Below are 22340 nucleotides of genomic sequence, written 5' to 3'. Positions count from 1 at the left end.
CCTTATAAACAAAACATAAAATGAATATTGAGACATAAACATTTGCACCACACACAACGGGGAAATGGACCAAAGACACATAATTCAGTCATTGTTTTTGAGAGGAGAAGAAATTGGCTATGAGAATGAGGAAACTTTCTGGGTGAAAAATTCCATATCATGATAGAGATTTGGAAGTCTCAGATGTGAGCGTCTATTAAATTATGCACATGCGATAGGTGCATTTCACTGCACATAAATCATGCCTTGATATATAGTTCCTATAACAGCTATAAGAAGAAACAATGCATAAAAAATGGGCAAAGACTAAACTCAAAAAAACTCTTTGAAGAACTATAAATTAACAGTGAATTTAAGGAATAGTCCCCAACCACATAAATAATTTTGAAAAATAAATTGAATTAACAATGATACCTTTCCTCACAAATTGATTCTCTCATACATTGTTGGTGGGTATGTAAATTGGTGCAGCCTCACTGGAAGAAACTTAAGAAGACAAAAATATTTATTTAATGCATATAATCTAAGATGCAGTAATCCCAAATTTACAAATTTAGATAATCTAGCAGGAGTATATCAGTATGCTTATATAAAGACATTTGAGCTTTGTGTTTATAATACATAATTTTGGAAACCACTGTAATATTCATCGCTAAGCAAAAGAATTAAATGATGTTATGATAATACTTAATGCCGCTGAATTATACACTTAAAAATTGTTGAAATGATCAATTTTGTGTTATGTATATTTTCTGCAACAAAAAAAAAAGTACATTATGACTTAGCTATACAACAGAATACTATACAGACTTTTAAAATGGCATAAGGATCTCTATATACAGATTTTGAAGTATTTCATAGCTTATTAAATAGGCATGCTTTTAGGTATCTATATGTATGTAACTGGAAAAATACATAAGCTTTTTTCTTTTTTTTTTTAAAGAGAGAGTGAGAGAGGGAGAGAAAGAGAGAATTTTTTAGTATTTATTTTTTTAGTTTTTGGCAGACACAACATCTTTGTTGGTATGTGGTGCTGAGGATTGAACCCGGGCTGTGCGTGCCAGGCGAGCACGCTACCGCTTGAGCCACATCCCCAGCCCCATACATAAGCTTTAAAAAAAAAAAAAATCTTGCTATTTGTGGGCATGAAGATGTGGCTTGGACGTGAGCACTTGGTTAGTATGCACAAGCCCTGGATTCAATCCCCAGAACCACAGACAAAAATAAAATGAAACAAAAACAAAACTTGCCATTTGTGGTATTGGCTTATAGAGCAAGTTTCATTTTATTTTATTGTTTTACTTTGTATATCTCTATATTGGTTAAATTTATGGATGAGCACATGCTTGATTCAAAAATTAAAACAGGTCCCAAGGTATATTACCATGTTTTCAAAGGGTGTGAAGATGGAAGAAGTAGCACTGTGTTCATAAAGCATCTAGAAGCTTCAACAAAGACAGAACTCAGGACTGTGACACAAAGACTAGTACGGAGGTGTTGAGATTGGCCTGTTACACAAACTATGTCATTAAAATTGAGTGCAAATGCAATAAATTCTTATGTAAATGTTTTAATTATAATTGGATAATGGTGCTTCAAAATGCACTGAATACGATATTTTAGGTGGAAAGAGGACAGTTGAGGCAAACAGCACTATGGAGGCTGGGTACTGTATGCTCTTGTACAGATCGACAGACCAGCTCTCTCTGCAGAGCAGTCATGTGAAATCGCTCACCTTGGCGTCCACTTTCAGTGACTTGTCCTCCTCTCCAGTAGCTCACTTCTTTTATTTCACCCTGTTTCTTCTTGCAAAAAAAAAAAAAAAGAAATTCACAATTCGACCACTCCCCCCAAAAAAAAATAAACAGGAGTCAGTTTCTGGTAACAAAATCCTTCCCTGTCCTTGGTCTATGTTGGTTCTCCTGGGTGGTTTTTTCAGGACTTGTGCCAACTTCACTTCACAGCCGATGAAGGAATTTTCTCACAGAAAAAAAAGCATGTAGATGAAGTAGATTGGAAATCTGACTCCTGAGAATCTGTGAAGATCCTATTGGTCTGAGGCTCGGGGCATGGATGGGTTTTGAAGAGCAGAGTCTTCCACCACCTTACGTAGTGTCGTCATAGTCGACATCTGCAATGTTTGCCTTCCTCAGCCTAGAATAGATGTCTGCAGAGACCTGAACGCAAAGTCACATGGATAAAATCAGAGGACAACAGACAAGGAGAACATACAAACAGCAATTTTGTGTTATGCATATTTTCTGCAATAAAAAACAGAAGTCTACCAACCCTCCTCCCCAGTCAGCTGAATACTTCCCACCATGGTGCACCAACAGCATGTAAATAAGAGCCTCTTAGAAGATGGTGACTACCCATAAGCATTTTCAGATGGCCTGCTGCCAACTGGAGGCTTACAGAGGACTTCCTTCCTGATGAGCTGCAGACTAATCCAAGCATATAAGGCCTTCCCTCCTCCTTACGGGCCATTGTCATGGGCTATCATTTTTAAAGATTTCAGAATTGAAAACTAAATTTAGCATAGCACCAGAGTTTCCCAAGGACTTGAATTCTGTCCTGAGATATCTGGCTGCCAGAATGCACTGCACGAAAATGCTAAGCACCTACTCTTTGTGCAGTTGGGATACCTACAATTTTCAGAAAGTGACTTTGTATCATCAGTGATATCTTGAATTGTTTGAGTTTTGCAAATTATTGATATCTCATAACACAAATCACTATGAGCTTAGTTTTGTTCAATATTAATTTAGTTTGCCGCACACTGTTTTGTTGACCTTAACAGCACTAAGTGATATATATATATAGTGTGTGTGTGTGTGTGTGTGTGTGTGTGTGTATATATTCCAACAGTATTTTAGGAAAAATATTTTCAAATAAATAGAATTTTTAAAAATTCGGTATGGTTTAGATAGGAGGTGTTCCTCCAAAGCTCATGTGTGAGATAATGCAATTTCATTTTGAAGATGCAATGATTGGGTCATGAGAGCATTAACCCAATCACTGCATTAATCCACTTGAATGGATTAATTTTAACTGTAGGCAGGAGGCTGTGGCTGGAGGAGGTAGGTGTGTGTGTGGGGGGTACCTTCAAAGTATATATTTTATGAACAGAGCTCTCCCTCTGCTTCCTGATGGCCAGGTCGTGGGCTGCTTTCCTCTGCCATGAAGTTCTGCCTCACTTGGGTCCAGGCAATAGAGCCCATTTATGGACTGCGACCTCTGAAACCATGAGCCCCAAATAAACTTTACCTCCTCTGAAATTGTTCTTGTCAGCAAATGTACATGTAAGACTCCAAAACTTCCTTCCTTGTACAGAAATTCCTCCATTCTGATGGTAGATAAGAGATCATGACATTTTTTTCCTCTAAGTGTCTATCATTTAAGAAGTTTGTGAACCGTCCTCAGGGGAAACAGAGAATGTGCATGGAGAAATGACCAATAGGAACCCGTCTCACCTTATTCTCCACCTGTGTCCTCGTGTGTTCAGCTGTGAAAGAAAAAGTGCATGCTGTGAGATTCCACTTATATTTAAAGTCTTTAAATAAATGCTCACCAATAAAGGCTTCTTCATCTTCTGGGTATTTCCCTTAGATTGATTTTCATTACTATTATTATTATTATTTTGCTTTTCGATCTAGTATGACTACCTTAGTATCCAAAGAAAAAATTGATTATCTTCTTGGTTCCAAGAGAAGGAAAGACAAAGGTCAGAGGCAAATTCATCCCCAGCCTCAAGTCTCACCTGCTCCCGACTCCTGCTCCTGCTGGACATGATAGACCAGGGTGTACACATCGTCCCCACGCATGACATTCACTGCAAGAGAAGAAAGGACCCATTGAAGTAGGACAGAAGAGTGGACACCCGAGGAATTTTCAGGAAGCAGGTTTGTTGACTTCAGGGTTCAGAGGTGACTCTCTCCTAAGAATTCTTTCTCTGAGCAAAGATTTTGGAAATTCTTTGAGCTTTATACCCAGTGGTGGCGGGAGGAGGTCCTTGGAGATTCACAGGACAAGTTCTCTCTGTTCCATGCCCGAGACCAGACACAGGTTCCACAATTTTTTTTTTCTTACCAAGAAAACAGAGATAATATCGTTTTTTACAACAAGTTTGCTGACTTGACTATCACAGCTTTTGTGTGCAAACCTGGCATATACAAGAAAGAGGAAATACCCACCACAGTAACCTCTGCAGGCATCCTGCTGATCTGACAAGAGGAGAAGCTTAATTATGGCAAGGGTCTTCCGGATGTGTGTGTGGGGGGTCTTTGGATTGCTTCATTCCCCCCTTTGATGATTTTTATTTCAATCAAAGATCATCATCTTCTTCTTGGCTTTAAAGCTTTATATAATGTCATGATCTCCGTTGTTGCCTTTCTTTTAGCAGCTATTTTTATAGTAGACCCAATAGTTTTCATGCACAGGGAAGCCAAACGTAGAAGTAATAAATAGGTTAACAGCAGAAGACCTGCTATGCCAATTAAGCTTTTAAATCCACCAAGGGCTGAAAACCATCCTGCAAATAGTGAGATTGATTTCCAATCTTTAATGCCTTTCCAGGTTTGGACAGGCACCTGTGCTAGTTTTCTGATATTGCTGGCTATGTCTTTAACTGTCTGTCCGTGGTCATCTATTTGGATGCGACAGTCTGAACTGTTAAACTTTTCACGTACTTCCCCTTCCTCAGCTAGTGGGTAATCTAATGCCAAGCGGTCTTGATAGATAGGCACTCACATTTGGGTCTGTTGTGTGGCCAAAGGCTGTAGCAGTTTGATTAGTAATAATTTCCAGTACAGTTTGCAGGCAAGTTAGCCAGTTTAGCACATAAACTAGAGTTCTATAGGGCCAACTGCCATGCTGTGCCCAGGTAGCAGGACCATAAATGGCTTCGACATCATGACAAAGTCCCTCTTCCTATCATTCAGTCTACTCTGTGTGTCTACCGCCTGTCCCAGCCCTGGAGGCTGATGGATCATTTATTTGTAGAGGAGGCTGACACAGCAGGATCAGGTTTGGCCAGCAGAGGTCAGCTCATGGCTCAGCTCCTTAGCTTATTATTTATTATGGCTTAAGTATGAGGTGTCCCCCAAAAGCTCACGTGTGAGACAATGCAAGAAAGTTTAGAGGTGGAATGACTGGGTTATGAGTCTTCCCCTAACCAGTGCATTAATCCTCTGCTGGGTATTAACTGGTGGTAGCTGTAGGCAGAAAGGTGTGGCTGGAGGAGGTGGGTCATTGAGACTGTGCCATTGGGGTATATATTTTGTCCCTGGTGAGGGGACTTTGGCTCTGCTTCCTGATGTGATGTCCTGAGCTGCTTTCTTCTACCACGACCTTCTTCTCCGATGTTCTTTCTGCCTACCTTGAGCCTCAAGGCATGGAGCCGGCCGTCTATGAGACCTCTAAACTGCAATCACCAAATAAATTTTTCTCCTCTAAAATTGTCCTTGTCAGGTCTTTGGGTCACAGTGATGAAAATCTGATTCAAATGCTATGCCTACTTGGGCCCAGGTCATTGAGAAACTTTACCATTTTCGTATACAGGCGGTAGCTGCACTGGGTCAGGTGAGTTGAGATAGTTGGCTTCTTGGGGTTCAGGACTGGAAGAGCTCCTACAAACACAGAAACACGAGTGAGCTGTCCGGAATAGCGTTCCAGATGTCCCAGACCCATCTATCCGAGATCGTAAAACAGCCAAGGAGAGAAGCTCTTTAAGGAAGAATCCTGGACAGAATATCAGCCCAGGGAACTGGAAGGCACTCCTGTACCGTGTAAGCCGCGGGCCCTAAGTGTGGATACTGCAGTCGCCCTAGTGCACATATTCCACAGGTCTTAGCTGACTGAGTCACTGTGGGACAGCCCACACCTGAAATGATGTCACTGATAAAGGCTCACTAAATCCTGGATAGAGAAAGAATGATTCACCCCAGAGGAAAACAGGTGGCTGGCCACACTAAGGAACTTGAAGAAAAGGCAGAATTAAACAGGCATCCATGTGATGTACCCCTGAAAGAGGGCCACTCTGATTTGGAAAAGAAAAATCTGTTTATTGTTGGCATAAACAATAACAGTATAAAATACATCAAATAAACACTGGTAGCCCTAGGAGGAAGTATTTGAAAATGTTTTCTTCCTCTAAACTTCTACAGAATGTCATCAATAATTTTTCAGTCTGTTTATTCCTGTCTAACATTACAGAAATGTGTGTATACCTCACCTACCCTGAAATACTTTAGGACTCTCAAGATCTTTCCATATGTTCATGGGTCTCTGAAGCCAACAGACCCTTAGACATTGGCTGAGACAATGGACAGTCCTGGTCAAAGCAATGTCACTTTCTTATTGTGAAGTTGTATTGAAAGGGATAGACATAGAAAAAATGATCAATTAGTTATTATATGAAACTTAAAAAGACCAGAAGTAGAAAATCAAAGTACATTGAACTCAGGTGTGATTTTTAGGTATGAGAAGATAGGAAAACAGCTCCCCCCAAAAACAGGACAATTCAGAGTTAAAAATTTTCTTGTTTTCCTGCATTAGTAGCACCTACAGAGAAAGCAGAGGTCTTACCTGTGTGGGTCCCTGGTTGAGCATCTTCCTGAAAGTCAAACAGATGAGTGAACCTGTCAATGGAGGAATCTCCTTCTCAGCTCCCTTATAGCCCTGGTACACAGGGATGCACCTCCTGCCAGAATGCCCACTGTGGATGCCACCCTGTGCTCAGAGGACATCCGAGCAATTATTTGCAGAGCCTTCCTTTCACAAATGAGGAGACTCAGGTCCAGAATATAAATGAGCTGCCTCAAAGCAAAAAATACTGGAGCTAGGAGTGGAGCCCAGGTCTCTGAACTCTCATGTCTATGATGTGAGGATGGGAATCTTATCCTGCCCAACGTTCTCACAGGCAGGTGTTGCCACAGCCATGTTATAGTTGAGGTGCCCAAAGATGCTGGAAAAGTCTAGAATTTAAATGAAAATCTCACATTGTCCTCTCCTGCTCCATCTCCTACTCGCTCAGGGGACAGCAAGAGCCTGGAGCTCAATACACCAAGGAATACGTAACTGCCATTGGTGATAGAGTGGGAGGCTGAGTCACCCGGAATTCATAACAGAAGAGAACCGTGGGAGGTCGTGTGACCCGCTGAAGCGTCTTGGAGAAAATGGCATTTCCACTCAAGAGTGAAGTTTCCGGCAATGATTAGAACATGTGGGTATGTGAATGAGCTTTTGGGGGAGTAGGGAGTAGCTTTTGGCAAACCCAAAAGCTAAATAAGACCCTCTGCGCTGACTTTAGAGCTAGGAGAGGAGCAGGCTTAGCTGGAGTTGTTAAGGGCTTTTCTCTTCCAGGGGCTGATGAATTAAAGTATTATGCTTCTCTATAAAAAAATTTAATCACAAAAGAATATGACATCAGCTGAACCTCAATCGATGACATATGGGGAGATAAAGAATCTTACTAGAAATATTATGCTTTTTAAGATCCGTAGTAGGGTGGCTAAAAGCATATATTTATCCTTTGCAGTTTACATGTTACCCTCCCAGCCTATTTCAGTGAAATCTGAGGTCACAAAATACCCACCTCTATAAATACTAACCTATTTTTCTCCTGAGCCAGTAGCAAAGTAACAGGACTGCAGTGACGAGACCAACACTGCCGAGCAGCCCCTCAACGACCCCTGGAGTAAGATGTTCGCTTCTGGGTTCGGCAGGCACTGAGGGGGAGACCTGGGGTGAGCTGCTGTAGGGAAGGAATTGGGTTTGGGGACAGACCTCTTGGTACGGGCTCTGCTCAACGGCTGCTCTCCCAGGACGGATGTACTTATTTATTTAGGGATCTGCGGCTGTTCACATTGAAGGAAGAAGAGAGGCACCCAACCTCCAGCTCCTCCCACAGGACCCTCGCCCTGAGTAGAGCAGCAGAGGCACTGGGGTGTCAGTGGGCCTCTCCTGGGGTGCTGGGGAAGAGGCCGAAGGTATACCTGTGAAATTGAGAGTCACCGCCTCACTGCGCTGGGCACCGTGGCCATTGTCGGCCTCGCAGGAGTAGTTTCCAGAATGTTCTGCAGTCAGGGAGAGGTTGAAGGATGCTCCTCCCCCAGAGGGCGCCGAGCTGTTCCCCAGGGTGACGTCCTCCAGGTAAAACTGGTACAGGATCGGGGGAGAGCCCCCCAGGGCCTCGCAGTGAAGCTCCACCGCGTCCCCCACCTCAGCCTGGGCCCTGGGAGCCCTGAGGGTGAGCACAGGGCGGGACACTGGAACTGACAGGGACAGTGGACTGTCAGAGACGCGTCTCCACTGGTGCAGTAGAGCCATAATCCCTGCCTGTCCCCAGAGACTCCACCCATGGAACTTCCCCAAGGCACCCCAGGGGAACACGGAGCCGAGCCGGCCACGCTGCAGGCACCCCAGCACCCCAGGAGAGGCCCGTTGCCACCACACGGAACTCACTCCTGACAGCGATGTCCACCAGTCCGCTGAGGCTGGGGCCGTCGCCGTTGTCAGCTGCGCAGTAGTACTGGCCGGAATCACTCTCCGTCACTGGTGCGACCTCCAAGTTTGCTGTCCGTGAACGCTGGGTCTTGGTTTCCAGGTTTAAGCCCAAATGCCCTTTGTACCAGACGAAGGTGATGTTTCCTGTGCCCTCAGCCACCGAGCAGATGAGGACCAGTTTGTCTCCCTTCATCACCTGTCCCCCTGGAGGCTGAGTCTCCAAGCTCACGTCGGAGACAGGGATTCCTGCACAAACACCAGATCATGTGGGAGGACCCCGAGCAGGGAGTGTTTGGAGCCCAGGGAGTAGGTATGGGGGTCTTCAAGGCAACGCTGAAGGCAAAGTCATGATGCATAAAGTCTGACTGGAGGGGAGGCTCTACTGATTTGGAATCACTTCTAGTTTGGTGGTGATGATAGGGTTAGAAAGATACGATAAGATCACCATGGGAAAATGTGGCATCGCCTCCTTGCCTAGGACAATGTGACTTCCATTCCCCTGAGTCTCAAGCTTTCTTTTTTTTTTAAGGCACAGTAATATAGTGATTATAAGTCCAAATTGTGAGTCAATCTGCCTGGGTGTGGATACTGGTTCCAACTCTTGCTTGCGGTGCATGCTTGATCAAATTACTTTTATAAGACTTAATTTCTCATCTGTAAATGGGGATGCCATGATAGTTATCTCCTGCAGGTGTGACGCTTCAATTAAACATATATGTGAAGCACTAAATTGGCACCTGCTGTGTACGAGCTGTTCAATGGTTATTGCTGGGGTGGAGATAGCAGAAGGTTTAGTTTCACTAGTGTTGAGTTTTTAGAAGTCTGGAACTACCTAATGTTCTGGAGGTAATAGATATGAATATCATACTCCGGCCACACCTCTAACTCTGTACTAGGAATTGAACCCAGGGGTGCTCTACCACTGAGCTATACCTCCAGCCCTTTTTAATTCTTATTTTGAGTCAGGGTCTTGCTAACCTCAAACTTTCAATGCTTCTGACTTAGCCTCCCAAGTCACTGGGATTACAGGCGTGCACCCTGGCACCTGACTCAATGTTGGGTTTTTGCAGGAGATCATGTCACAGAAGTGTCAATCTGATATGGTATGACATGGTTCATAATAATAACGTTTTCTTTTTGTATTCTTTCAAAATCAACCCCCCACACACACACACACAAGCCTTCTCCAATAGTCTATTCACACACTTCTGCCAAGCCTTCTCTTGCCACCTGGTCAAGCTGACCCTGGAGAGAGAGGGATACGAGGATAGCTGAAGCCTCCCTCCACCTCTACCATCCCAGGGACAGGAGAGGTCATCTGCCGTCCTCTCCCCAGCGGACTCTGGAAGCACGGTCCTTAGATACTCACTCTGCACCTGTATGTCGGAACTCCAGCTCTGTTTGGGGGGTCTATTCCCCGCTGTCGTCATGGTACACCAGTAGTTCCCCGAGTCTTCCTTCCACACCGTGGGGATCTGGAGCTTTGGGGAGCTGCTCCGTTCTGATCCCAGGTTGTGGCCACCTCTGAAGAAGCTGAACTGGGGTTGGACAGGTGGCGGCTGAAGCCGGGTCTCACAGGTCAGGGTCAGTGAGCTGCCCTCTATGGGGTTGGCAGGCCTGGCTGTCAGCACGAGATGTAGAAACAGCTCTGGAGAGAATGATTCAACAGATAGAGTGCAGGGCCAGGGGCTCACAGTTCCCGGTGAGAGGCATTCCGTCCCCAGCCACACAATACCCCTCTGTTCCCTCAAGTGGCCCATGGGCTTCCCCTGGCCACAGACCCATGCCGTGCATCCTCACACATCCTGCCACGGGCCACAGCAGCTACTTCCAGGAGGCAGCACTGTGACTCGGATCTTCTAATTCTTGAAGTTTCTACCCAGGAACTAAGAAGCCCTTTCTGGAAGCCAGGGCAGGAACATTGAAGACAGTCGCTGCAGCTGGCATTGGAGACGGGGAAGCTGTGATTTTTAATAAAAGCGAATACATTTCTGTGGACCATGGTCTATCACCTGGTCGTTATTCTCTTCTGTTCTCTTTCCCCTCCCAGCTCAGACACAGGCTGTTTCTAAGGCAGAATGTGGACCTGAGGAATCAGTCAGGGTGGGGACAGCACCGAGGAACTCAAACCCCTCTGTGTCGACCACGTCCTTCCCTACGTCGCTAGCCCCATTGCTGGGAAGTGCCCTGTGGACATCCTCACAGCCCTGTTCCCCTGATCTGAGACTTCGACACAGACCTCTGCTGCAGCCACAGGAGAAGAGAATTTAGTCCATGCCTTAGGCCTCAGGGGTGGATCCTTTAGGGCTTTTGTTCTGGGTAAATAAAGATGGCGAAGGTGCATTCTACTCTCCCCTCTCCCCTTAGCACTCCCAGTTGCAGCAGCCTACAAATCTCACAAATCTTTGGGCACGTGTTTATCCAACTCTTAGAGCCTCTGACATGTGGGAGATTTAATTTTTTTTTTTTTTTTCTGAAAGAAACCTCTTCCTCTCCTCACCAGATGCTGGCGACGAGTACTCTGGATCACTGAGAGATGGTTCCTAGACTAATGTCTATCATTTCCAATTCTGCCCCCCCCCCACACACAAGGCTTTTCCCTGGGTCTTTTTAAACCTCAGTTCCATCTGTGGTTACCAGAATGTTCCCTCTGACCTGGGGCATGGAATACCCTGTTCTTTTTGTCCTCAGAAAGCTGGTCCCCAGAAAACAGAGGAGCATTACAGCTTTTGGAGCTGAATAGAGAAAGGAATAAAACAGGCATTTGGGCACCCAGAGTCCACTCAAGCTTCTGTCCAGGGCAGGGGAGCAGGTGGAGCTGGAAGCCACACAGGGATGACTACAAGAGCCTGGAGCTCAGACTTGCAGGTCAAGCTTAATGCCATTAAATCCCAGGCAGCAGAGATTACCTGGAGATACCTGGGAATTTTGCTTCTCTATCCTTGATGTTACTATGGATTTTTGCTTAGGCTAGAATTTGGCACCTGAGTTTAAGGGTAAAGGAGAGACCAAGAACAAAGCTCGTGTGACATTAACACCAAGCAGGAGCTGGACTTGGACAAATATTAGGGAAGGAACTCAGAGGGCCAAGGCGATTCCGATCTCTCTGGTCACAGGAATCCCTGATTCTGTGTTCTGGAGGTAGCACAACGTCCTCTCTTAACCCTTAGGTTAGTATCTTAAGCACACGAGAGCGGTTCTAGCATATATTATATTGGAAGCTGCTTTAGTGAGATTTCTCATGGCAGAAGACTTTCCTACTCCCCTCTTCTGAGAAAGGCAAGACTCTGAATCAGGATCAGAGCCATGAAGTAATTTGCATAAACCAGTCTGAGAGAGGAAACTGAACTGGGGCAACAACTGTGGCTGCCGAGGGGAGCTAAAAATAGGCAGGAGGCACAGTAGCACTTGGTTGCACGTGGCCTGGGGACAGACTTCAGTGTTGTTCTCCATGGCTCTGTGATTGCAGCATTTCCTCCATCACCCATGGCAGAGTCCCCAGGGGACTTGAAGCCCCTGGGGCAGGGAGGACAGAGACTCTTCTAACGTCAGCCTTTGGCACCCTCTGCCTCTCTTATGCAAATAGCATCTTCATCCCTGTGCTGAGACTGCCCAGAAAGGAAGGAGAAGGCCAGGCGAGACCCTATCACCCAGCTGGGCAGACACGGCTCAGCAGCCTGGGCTCAGGGGAGCCACTGATGTCCGGACACCTCAGCAGCTGTCACCAGATGCCTCTTGGACAGGTAGGGGCTGCTCAGAGGGCCATCCACAGGTCTCCTGATCTGAGCTGAGGGACAGACTGTGAGGAAGTAAAGGAAGTGCAACTCACCGTCAGGTTCGCAGAGCAGAGCTGCAAGAAAATTCAGGAGACATCAGCACAGGCAGGAAGTCCTCCAGGCAGACAAGTGTGACTCCCCTAGGACTTTCCAGCAGTAGACCCTCCCTCCTTGTCACTGCCTCCTCCTTCTTTCACTTCCCTCATTCATCTCCCTCCCCTTCCTTCTGTCTTTCCTTCTCTCTGTTCCTTTACCAACATTCCATGTCACCCACAGAACACCCACCCCGGAGCACTTCTTTTCCCTCTGATCATAATTTCCAGTAACTTTTGTCATCTGTCATTCGGAAATGGTAACTTTGTTGTTTCTTAATTTTTTTTTTGTTGTGCATGATAGTTATGCATAATATTTGGGGTTCATTTTGACATACTTCTACAAGCATGGAGTATAATTTGCTCCAATTCAGCCCTCAGTACTTCCCCTCCCCCTCCCCTCCTCCCCTGCTTCCCTTTCCTCTAATGGTTTTTTTTTCTATTTACTTACAGTTATTTAAATTATAACCTTTATTTTTAAAAAATCTATTTATTCTAATTGGTGCATTACGATTATACATAATAGTGGGATTCCTTTTTACATAGTCATACATGCACCATCTAAGAAGGTAATTTGGTCAATTTTGTTCTCCATTAAGGCTTTGCTCTTAATTACTTAACATCCCTCTTAGAACTTCTTATTCCCATTTCCACCTCCTCCTGTCAAAAGTCTTGATGATCCAGTCAGGACTCGCTGTCTCAGGACCACAACACACTCAGGTAAGGGGGTGAGGGTCTCATGGCTAAGGCTTGGAGTCCCTTGTTTTACCAACTTGAGATCAGAAGAAGCTTAGGTCCAGAGAATGGATAGACATTTCTCCTGATTCTCTTCTAGCCCAAGGATTTCACCCCACTATGGTGTCATAAAGGTCAAGAAGGAAAAAACTTGGGAGATAATGCAGGCTTTATAACTAGAAGGCAGAGATTTGGATCTTTAGTTTACTCTTACAAGCTTTGTGACTCTAGGAAAAATGTTTCTCCTCTCTGTGTTTTGGTTTCTTTTTCTACTAAATAAGATAATAATAGTACCTGCCAGGCAGAGTTTTTGTGAAGATTAAATGAGTTGATATCCACAAAGTGCTTAGAATAGAGCCTGAAAGTTACTTAGTATCCAATAAATATTATCACTATTACGTTTAGTCTGTGATGCCTATTGTTTTAGGTTAAATTCTTATTTGAATAATTAGTTTCTCAAGCAGGGGGAGCGAAACATATTTTAGGTATTAATCCACACAATGAGTAGTCTTTCAATGCCTTAATTTTAATTTCATACAAATTTTATACAAATCTTTGATGCATTAGTGCATTCTAAAATATCATTAAAAATTAGAGGTTTTGTGTTTTTGCTTTATATTATTTGGTATGTACATTTTTATTGAATCCTTGTAAGACAAATCAAAGTTTCCTTTAAGTTGTACTGCACATTTTTATTAAACTTGGGGTCTTTTAAAAAATAATTTTGAGGGTTTACTGTATGCCAGTCATTGTGCATGGCACCAGGTTTACAGTAGGGAATATGACCAAGAGTCTGTGGTGTCAAGAATTAATGCTATGCCGGGAGGGAGACAATGACAAAATAAAATGTAGGATGGTTTCCTAAAGTGGTTGGTGACACAAGAAAAACAGAGCAGAGGAATAAGTTACAGAATGTCTTAGGATGGTCTTGACTGTCTCAATAGATTCGGGAGCAAGACTTTGGAATAACTAGGAAAGTGTATCTAGCAGAGATAAAAGCAGCAAATGCTCAGGCCTTGGGGCTGTAGGGATGAGCTTGTCTAGGAAGGAAGGAGAAGGCAAGTCCTGCACCTGAGCAGGTGAGGGACAGTGGAGAGCATCAGCCTGAAAGGAGCCAGTCCTGGGGGTCTTTACGGACTTCAGAGCAATTTTGGGTTTAATCTAGATGTGATGGGGACCCCTGAACAGTTCTGAGTCAATTTACATTTACAAGTTCAGTCTGACATCGTAAAGGAATCAGGCTGTAGAAATGCAAGAGAGCTCAGGAGAACGTTAGTGGGAATCTAGGAGAGCAGGGGTGACGGCTTGGTTAGGCAGCACTGATGCTGCGAAGCGGTCCTGTGTTAGCATGAATTTTGAAAGTAGAATTAATATGAAATAGAAAGTACAAAAAAAATAGATGAATTAAATATGACTCAAAATTTTGACCACAGCCACAGGAAGAAATGTGTGATAGCTACTGAAATGGAGAAGATGTGGGGAGAGGTGGGTTAGGTTTGGTGGTGGTGGCGGATAGAGGTGGAAGGTCAAGAGGTCTGTTTGAGTTTAAGATGGTCAATAAGGGACTTGGGGTTTAGCTTTGCGGCAGAGCACTTGCCGAGCATGTGTGAAGTCCTTGAAATGCCCAGCACCAAAAAGAGAGCGAGAAAGGAAGGAAGGAAGGAAGGAAGGAAGGAAGGAAGGAAGGAAGGAAGGAAGGAAGGAAGGAAGGAAGGAAGGAAAGAAGGAAGGAAGGAAGGAAGGAAAGAGGCTATTAGATATTTGAGTGGCCACTAATACATAAAAGGTGCTTAACAAAGGAGTCAAAGCTGGAGAAAAAGGTTTGAATTTAAGCTGAAAATGGTTCATGGAGCAACAGAATCATATAATTTAGGGAAGAGAGCCAGCAGAATAGAGTATGCTGGGAGCCAGGTGTTGAAAATGTGTCCAGGAGAAGGAGTGATCCTCAGTGTTGAGTGCCCCAAGAGGCTGAGGAGTGGAAACTACAAACCAGGTGAGGCCACATGGACGTAGTGGACTTGATCAGCAAAAGCAGTTTTCGTGGAGCAGTGAGTAAAAGACCAATTAAAATGGGTTCAAGAAAGGAAAAGGAAGGACCACAGAGACCGAAAGCCATTTATCAGCTGTCGGGGGTTACAGAGAGACTATTTGATGTGAGTAGAGTGAGGGGGGAGGGGATGTTTGAAGTGAGGGAAATGGGTTTTTGAAATGTACTGGTGGCCACAAGACCCTAAACCTTTGTTAAAAAATCCCAGACACTATTTCAAAAAAGCAGATCTTAATACAATTAAAGATCAAATATGGAGTTTAAAGAAAAAGATGGAAGGAAGTGAAACAAAGACCGTAACTCACTGAAAATTTGTAAAGGGAGACAGAAAGAGGATGGGGCAAGGGGGTGGGTGAGAGAGAAGATATTGAGGACAGTGGGAGAGGAGGCAGAGTAGGTGACCGCAGGGGACAGCGAGTGGGTAGATGCGGCGGCAGAAGCACGAGGACGTTTTCTTCTGGTGGTTTTTATTTTATCAACGTGCCATGAAGCAAGGGTATAAATGGGAATCAAAGGGGTCCATCTAGGGGAAAGACGGTGTGAAACGGTGGTCATCGTGGGCAGGAGAAGAGGACCGTCAAAGTGCAGGAAAGTGCCTGGCAGTGCTGAGAGCTGCCTGAAATTTGGGGTCCCACATTAAATGGAGATGTCAGCTGGGCTGTGCCTTTTGTCTCAAGTCCCCTCCAGCTGTTCAGGCACACATATAAAGTGTGCAAAAACAAAAAAAAAAAATAGGATTGAGCAGGACAGTGCTGTGGGGACTGAGAGATTAAGGGGTGTCGTGGGGATGGGCTGGGGGATCTGCGTCCCATGGGGACGGAGCACATGGTGTGTGGTCACCGATCATGGAAAAGCAATGCCGGGAGTCACAGACCCCTCGGAGACAGTGTTAGAGAAAGTGGCCCAGGTTCCAGTGGGGTGGGGAGGAATCCTGAAAAAGGGGGTGATGATGAGTTCTAAGGCTTGACAGTAGGGATGGGGTGCAAAGAGGGCGAAGAAAAAATAATGCTGGTGATAATAAGAAGAAGGGAACTGAAAGGTTATTTCTGTTGTGCAGATATTCTTTTGGCACGGCTGCTGAAACCATCAAGAACAAAGACAGAATTAAGGGTAGAAGGAGAGATGGGCAGTGAACACGTCTTAGGTAAAAACCGAAACAATGATTTTCCTCAAAGCTCTGCCTGACTCTGAGCCCCGAGTGGAAGTACAGATCTGAGATGTGCCGGGCATCCCTGAGCCTCGCCAGGCGGAGACTTGGTCCCCAGGAGTCCCCATAGATGGTCAGCTAGTGGAGCCCCAGTGTGATGGCTCCCAGACCCTGCTCCCAGGTGTCCGACTCACCGCAGATAAACAGCAAGAGCCCCGGCCGCATGAGGACCAGATGGAAGATGGTTAAATGAAGACTCTCCTGACACCAAAATAATGCCCCTCGGGTCAAGAGGTGACAGCTCTCGGGTTTGAGGAAGTCAGGGCCGGAAGTTCACCCTTCAGCGCACATTTACAGAAACAGAAGGAGGAAGAAGAACCCCCAATGGCCAGGTTCTTCTCCTATGAAGGCTGAGGAAAATCAAAGCTATTCTGTCGTTTGGTGCCATCCCACAACCCGGAGACCCTGCGCGTCCATCAGTGTTCCAGGGCCTCCTTTCAGAACTCTGGTCTCTCAAGACAGTTTCTGACTTCAGCGGGTCTCGCCATGATACAGACCTCCTGAAATCCAAGTGGCACACTTTCACCTTTGTCCCCTCCACGGTCTCATCAACACCTCCCTATTTCCCAGCAGTCCCTAGAAAAGTCACACCAGGCAAACGTCATCAAACTGCGGATGGACGGGGCAGTCACCAGGTCACATCTGACAGCTGTCTCGTAGGATGATCTGCACAGGGTCCAACTGTTCACACCTTTACAAGCTTTCGTACTGGGACTTTTGGTGTGCCAACAAATGAGCATAAAACAGCTGAGAAACAAAATCGTGGGAAATTACAATTCCTAACAAAATGTTACAGTCCATGAAAATAAAATAGAGAAAATAGGCACATGCAAATCAGCCCCCGAACACTAGGGAGGAGTTCGCCATTTACCCCGACTGACATTTGGGATATTTCTCTTTCTTCATCCCAAGTCTGGATATCTAGAACCCCTCTCATGGCTTTCCTTATCGCTTTAAACTACCAGTTCTTGGTACCTGACGCCTGTGTGTAATTCAGATGATGGATTAGAGAATAAATGACCTTAATTTCCAATTTTTCCAACCTTTGAGTATTTAGGGTTGCAAATAGAAGAAAAAAATGGAAGCTGAGCCATTAAGAAATGTGGAAAGGTGCCGTCCAATACTGACATCTGCGTCCAGGTATCAAGTCCAAAGAGGAAGACGGAGAGAAAAACAAAATGAGTGGTCAGTGATGCACAAAGATAAAGGAGAACGAGAGCATGTGGGGAAGCAGCCTAATGGTCCCCAGGAATGGCTGAAACCAGACGGTGGGCCCACACCTTTGCTCCCAGGCGTGAGAAAGCCCATGTGGAGACAAGGATGGCCAAGGTTAAAGTGTCGGGGACCACACAGAAGTCTCCTCTTTGAGACTGTGGAGTCCTTAGTGCAAGCCCGGGGTGTAAAGCTGCTTTTGCATACACGGTGCTGCTTTGTGTCTCTTCCCCTGTGGTCACGCACGTCCTGCTCCAGTGGCCTCATGACTTCTTCAGCTAAAAATGTTTTCCCTCCTTCTCCACCGACTTAAAGGCTTTTAAAAATCAGTTTATTGAGATACGATGAACGTACATTGAAGTGAACCCATTATAAATATATGATGCCGTGGTTTTTGACAAAGGTATACGTTGATGTAAATACGATCACAATCATAAGTAGAACACGTCATCTCAACATGCTGTGTGCACGCGTGTGTGTGTGTGTGTGTGTGTGTGTGTGTGCACGCACTCCGTCCCAGTCACCCCGAACATTCCAGAACTATGTAATTCTTGATCAACTCAGATCAGATCTAATATAGATTAGATCTGTCTTTTCTACTAATAAATAGAAATACAATGTTTATTATTTTGTTTCTGTTTTCTCTTTCCCCACCCCCGACTAGGAATGGAACTCAAAGGACCCTACCACTGAGCTACATCGCTAGCCTTTCTAATTTAGTTAAATTAATTAACTTATTTTTGTGGTATTAGGGCTTGAACCCAGGGTCTTGTGCACGCTGGGCAAAGGTTCTACCACTGAGCTACATCTCCAGCCCTTTTTATTTTTTATTTTGAGAGAGGGTCTCACCAAGTTTCGAGGCTGGCCTCAACTTGCCATGGTCCTGCCTCAGCCTCCCTAGTCACTGGGATTGCCAGCATGTCCTACCACACTGGGCTGAGAATTCACATTTCAACAATTTTGAGCCTTTTGACCCACAAGCAAGGCACGGCTGTCTATTTATTCAGGTGTTCTTTAACATCTCCAACAGTGTTTTGCAGTTTTCCATGTCCAGTTTTTTCACGTTTTTGTCAAATAGAGCCCTAGGCCATTCCTATCTGATTATTATAATGGACAATGTTTCTTAAATTTCAGTTTCTAATTTTTGCTGGTATGTATAAGCACAATTAGTTTTTGTACATTAATTTTGAAACCTCCCATCTCATTAACTTCAAGTAGCTTTTTGATAAATTCCATCAGGATCTTTACATGTATAATCACACTACCTACAAACGACAACAGCCTTAATTATTCTTTTACAGTTTGTGCACTTTTTATTTCTTTTTCTTGCCTCCTTGCTTGAGCTAAGACTTTTGTCACAATGTTGAATTGAAGATGTGAAAGTAGACATCTTTGCATTATCCCAAAGATGGGCAGAATTAATTCATCTGTCACAACTATGTATGATATGGACTATAGGTTTTTCATAGATGCTTCAAATATCAAATTAAGGAAGTTCATTTGTATTCTTACTTTACTCAAAGTTCTTATCATAAATGAATTTTAAAATCTGTCAAATATTTTTGATGTATCAATTGACTCTCTTATTTTGGTATTAGGATGAATTGTATACGATGCATGTGTGTATAATCTCTCTCTCTCTCTCTCTCTCTCTCTCTCTCTCTCTCTCTCTCAGCAGTAGTAAAGATTGAACCCAGGGCCTTGTGCATGCTAAGCAAGTCCTCTACCACTGAACTACATCTCCAGCCTATTATAATAGAGTGAATTATATTAACATTGAAATATCAACCAAACCTTGCATTCCTGGAATAAATGTAATTTAGACTTTGTACACTATCTTGTTTAAGCACTGTTGGATTTGTTTTGTTAATATTGTGTGTCTTAGGTCTGAGAATATAGCTCAGTTGGTAGAGTGCTTGCTTTGCATGCACAAGAACCAGGGTTCAATCCCCAGCACCACACACAAAAAAAATTGTGTGTCTTAGTCTTTTAGCTACTACTAATAACAGTACCACAGACTGCACAAGTGATAAAGAAAAGAGGCTTATTCTGACCCCCAATTCTGGAGGCCCAAAGGTCAAGAGGCTGCATTTAATGTCAACCTTCTTGCTGGCAGAACCCAGAGGCAGTGCAGGGGTATCACATGGCAAGAGATGGAGAATGCAGGTGTGTGTGTTCTGGTCTCTCTCCTTCTTACAAAGCCACAAGGGGCTCCATGCCAATGGCTTTATCTAACCCCTTGCTTCCCAAAGACCCCAACTCTAAACAGCTCAGTTAGATTGCATTTCCACCTCCTTCATACTGTCTGATGGGGATTAAAAATCAGCGTGGCTTTTAAAGGGGACCAACCATATTCAAACCACAGCATTGTGTTAAAATTTAAAAATAGCTATTCATAAAAATAAATTTGTTCAGTGGCTTTCTTTTCTTGTAATGTTTGGTTTGGTTTGGTTTGGTTTGGTTTGGTTTGGTCTGGCTTTGGAATCAAAATGGAGCACAAAGAAATGGCCCATAGAGCTAGGATTTGTCACAGAGTGGAACATGCCAAGAAAACAGGCAATTAAAGAAAATGTAAAGAAGGGGACAGACACACACACACACACACACACACACACACATGATAGCCCAAACTTAGCCAAAAAGTTTGACCCAGTAAGGGATATCCAGAGGCAAGAACCCGCGGAGCACGGCATATTATATTGTGGCTATCTTGTTCGAGGACAATGTATCCACCCATCCTAGCTTTCATGCAGGATAGAAAGTTTCTAGAGAAAATGAAATAAGTTGCACAAAGAGGAAATCACGATGCTCGAGATTCTGATGAAGTAAATGGAAGAAAATCTTCTTCTGGGAGTGATGAAGAGAATAGTATCACGTCGGGCAGAGGAATGTGGCAGAGCTCATCCCTGGGACCACCATCAGGCGAAGAATTGTCATCACGGGACGTATCTGAAGGCTCCGCGGAAAAGCAGAACCCTTTGCTCCAGGAAGCAGTGATGAGAACACAGAGGAGACCCAGGCTGAGACGCAGAGTCTGGAGACTCAGGTACCACTGGCCTGGTCTCACAAGCTGGGCTTGCCTGCCAGAGCGGAAGCTGTGATGTGACTTTCATATGCTGTCTCAGTTGAGCCAGGGTGTCCAGATATGTGGCCACACATCCCGGATGTTTCCATGACAGTGTTTTCAGTAGATATAGCATGTGGATGGCTGGACACTGGATAGAGCAGACTGACCTCCATAATGTGGGTGAACTTCATCTAATTAGTTGGAGGCCTGAACAGAAGACTGGCATCCTTCCTCCCCCCGCCGTGACAGCACACTTTCCTTCACACTTGAACTGCAACATCAGCTCATCCCTCATTTTCAGCCGTTGACCCACCCTGCAGATTTTGGACCTAACAGCCTCCATAATCCACATAAGCCAATTCCTTGAAATAAACCTTCCCTGTATATACAGTCCTTCCTCAGTATCCACAGGGGTTTAATTCCAGACTTGAATGAAAACCAAAATCCACAGATGCTCAAATGCCCTGTATGAAATAGCATAGTGCTTGCATACAACATATATACTTATATGTATCCTCTTTATACTTTAAAATCTCTGGATTGCTAAAAATACTGTCTATAATATGAATGCTTTATGAATAATCATAACAGATATATTGTATTGTTTAGGGAACAGTCAGCTTGGTTCAATCTGTGGTTGCAGAATCCATGGGTATAGGGGGTCTACTGTTAAAATACACTCTATTGGTTATGTTTTTTCAAAAAACCCTAATACAGAAGCTAATGAACTTTCAGAGGAAGAGTCTTGATATTTTTTGAGTGGATAAAATGTGACTCACAGAGTAGAAACTGGTTTCACAGCACTGGAATAGATAAGATTATTGCTTCCAACTATTGGCTCCCTTCCTATTAAAGAAGTAAATGGGTTTTCTCATTGTCAGATGATCTTGTCAAGTATTTTGGGGGATAAATATATGTTCCTGATTCACTGGCCTTTGGCCTGGCTGTGTGACATATTTTGGGCAAAAAGAAGTCAGAATACAAGCATTTGATGTATCCAACAAGACACCACTTGCAATTCCATGGTTGGGCTTGGCTGCTGCTTCAATCCAGACCCCAGAACAAGAAAATACTTGGAAGAAAAGTAAACAGAGCCCACATCCTAGAGCCAAATCCAACTTAAACCAGCTGAGTCCAGCAAAACTTCAGATGATTTGCAGCACTTAATTTGCCTGTGCAAAAAAAATAAAAGTTTACATTGGAAGTCATGAGATATGGGTGAGGTTTGTTATCACAGAAAAAGGTTGCCAAAATCAGCTGGGTGCAGTGGTGCACGCCTGTAATCCCAGTGGCTTCCAATGCTGAGGCAGGAGGATTGCAAGTTCAAAACCAGCCTCAACAATGGCAAGGTGCTAAGCAACTCAGTGACACTCTGTCTCTAAATAAAATGCAAAACAGGACTGGGGATGAGTGGTGGAGTGCTCCTGAGTCCAATCCCCAGTACCCACCCCCCCCCAAAAAAAAAAAATTGCACATTGCATTTGTAGCTGGGCATTAACATACACTATCACTTTGATTTTATTTTCAAAATAATACTAGTCTTTTAAAATCTCTGCTCTGTACTGTTGGGGGTACATATTTTCTGCTCCTCATATTTCCATAAAAGGTAGGAATTTGTCTCTATATACCTGAGGAAGAAAATTTTAAAGGAGACTTCGTACTTGATTGGTGAATTCAACCCAGAATCACATAAGATTAG

At 44.2% G+C, this 22340-nt stretch overlaps 1 protein-coding gene and 1 long non-coding RNA gene across 3 annotated transcripts; one reads left to right on the top strand and one right to left on the bottom strand.

Annotated features, from left to right (window-relative positions):
* Window positions 1-487: 487 nt before the first annotated feature.
* Window positions 488-12445, bottom strand: LOC144374728 (Fc receptor-like protein 1). Of its 2 annotated transcripts, XM_078037476.1 has the most exons (10): window positions 12335-12445; window positions 9875-10153; window positions 8464-8751; window positions 7995-8273; window positions 7611-7727; window positions 6586-6613; window positions 5545-5627; window positions 3761-3832; window positions 3474-3505; window positions 488-2177 (listed from the first exon to the last, which is right to left on the bottom strand). In XM_078037476.1, exons 2-10 carry the CDS (start codon window positions 9933-9935, stop codon window positions 2106-2108), a joined length of 1032 nt encoding a protein of 343 aa, XP_077893602.1. In that variant the 5' UTR covers window positions 9936-10153; window positions 12335-12445; the 3' UTR covers window positions 488-2105. The 2 variants fall into 2 exon arrangements, with proteins under 2 accessions (XP_077893602.1, XP_077893603.1); XM_078037477.1 differs by lacking the exon at window positions 12335-12445 and having other exon boundaries at window positions 8464-9750; window positions 9875-10007.
* Window positions 11827-21375, top strand: LOC144374729 (uncharacterized). The gene is made up of 2 exons (XR_013434055.1): window positions 11827-12248; window positions 16213-21375. It is a non-coding gene; the product is annotated as an uncharacterized LOC144374729 (long non-coding RNA).
* Window positions 21376-22340: the final 965 nt, after the last annotated feature.

The sequence above is a fragment of the Ictidomys tridecemlineatus genome, unplaced genomic scaffold (assembly GCF_052094955.1).
Source record: "Ictidomys tridecemlineatus isolate mIctTri1 unplaced genomic scaffold, mIctTri1.hap1 Scaffold_844, whole genome shotgun sequence".
In the NCBI taxonomy this organism is placed as follows: Eukaryota; Metazoa; Chordata; class Mammalia; order Rodentia; family Sciuridae; genus Ictidomys; species Ictidomys tridecemlineatus.
The sequence above is the reverse complement of the archived record's forward strand: the minus strand, read 5'-3'. Positions and strand labels throughout refer to the sequence as shown.

Excerpts from the sequence above, each read along its gene's own strand:
- LOC144374728 (XM_078037476.1), bottom strand. The coding sequence starts at position 9,935 with ATGACGACAGCGGGGAATAGACCCCCCAAACAGAGCTGGAGTTCCGAC. Across the intron at positions 8,752-9,874 it reads TTCCGACATACAGGTGCAGA|GAATCCCTGTCTCCGACGTG; the intron begins GTGAGTATCTAA and ends GTGTTTGTGCAG. Across the intron at positions 3,833-5,544 it reads ACCGCCTGTATACGAAAATG|TGAATGTCATGCGTGGGGAC; the intron begins GTAAAGTTTCTC and ends CTTCTCTTGCAG.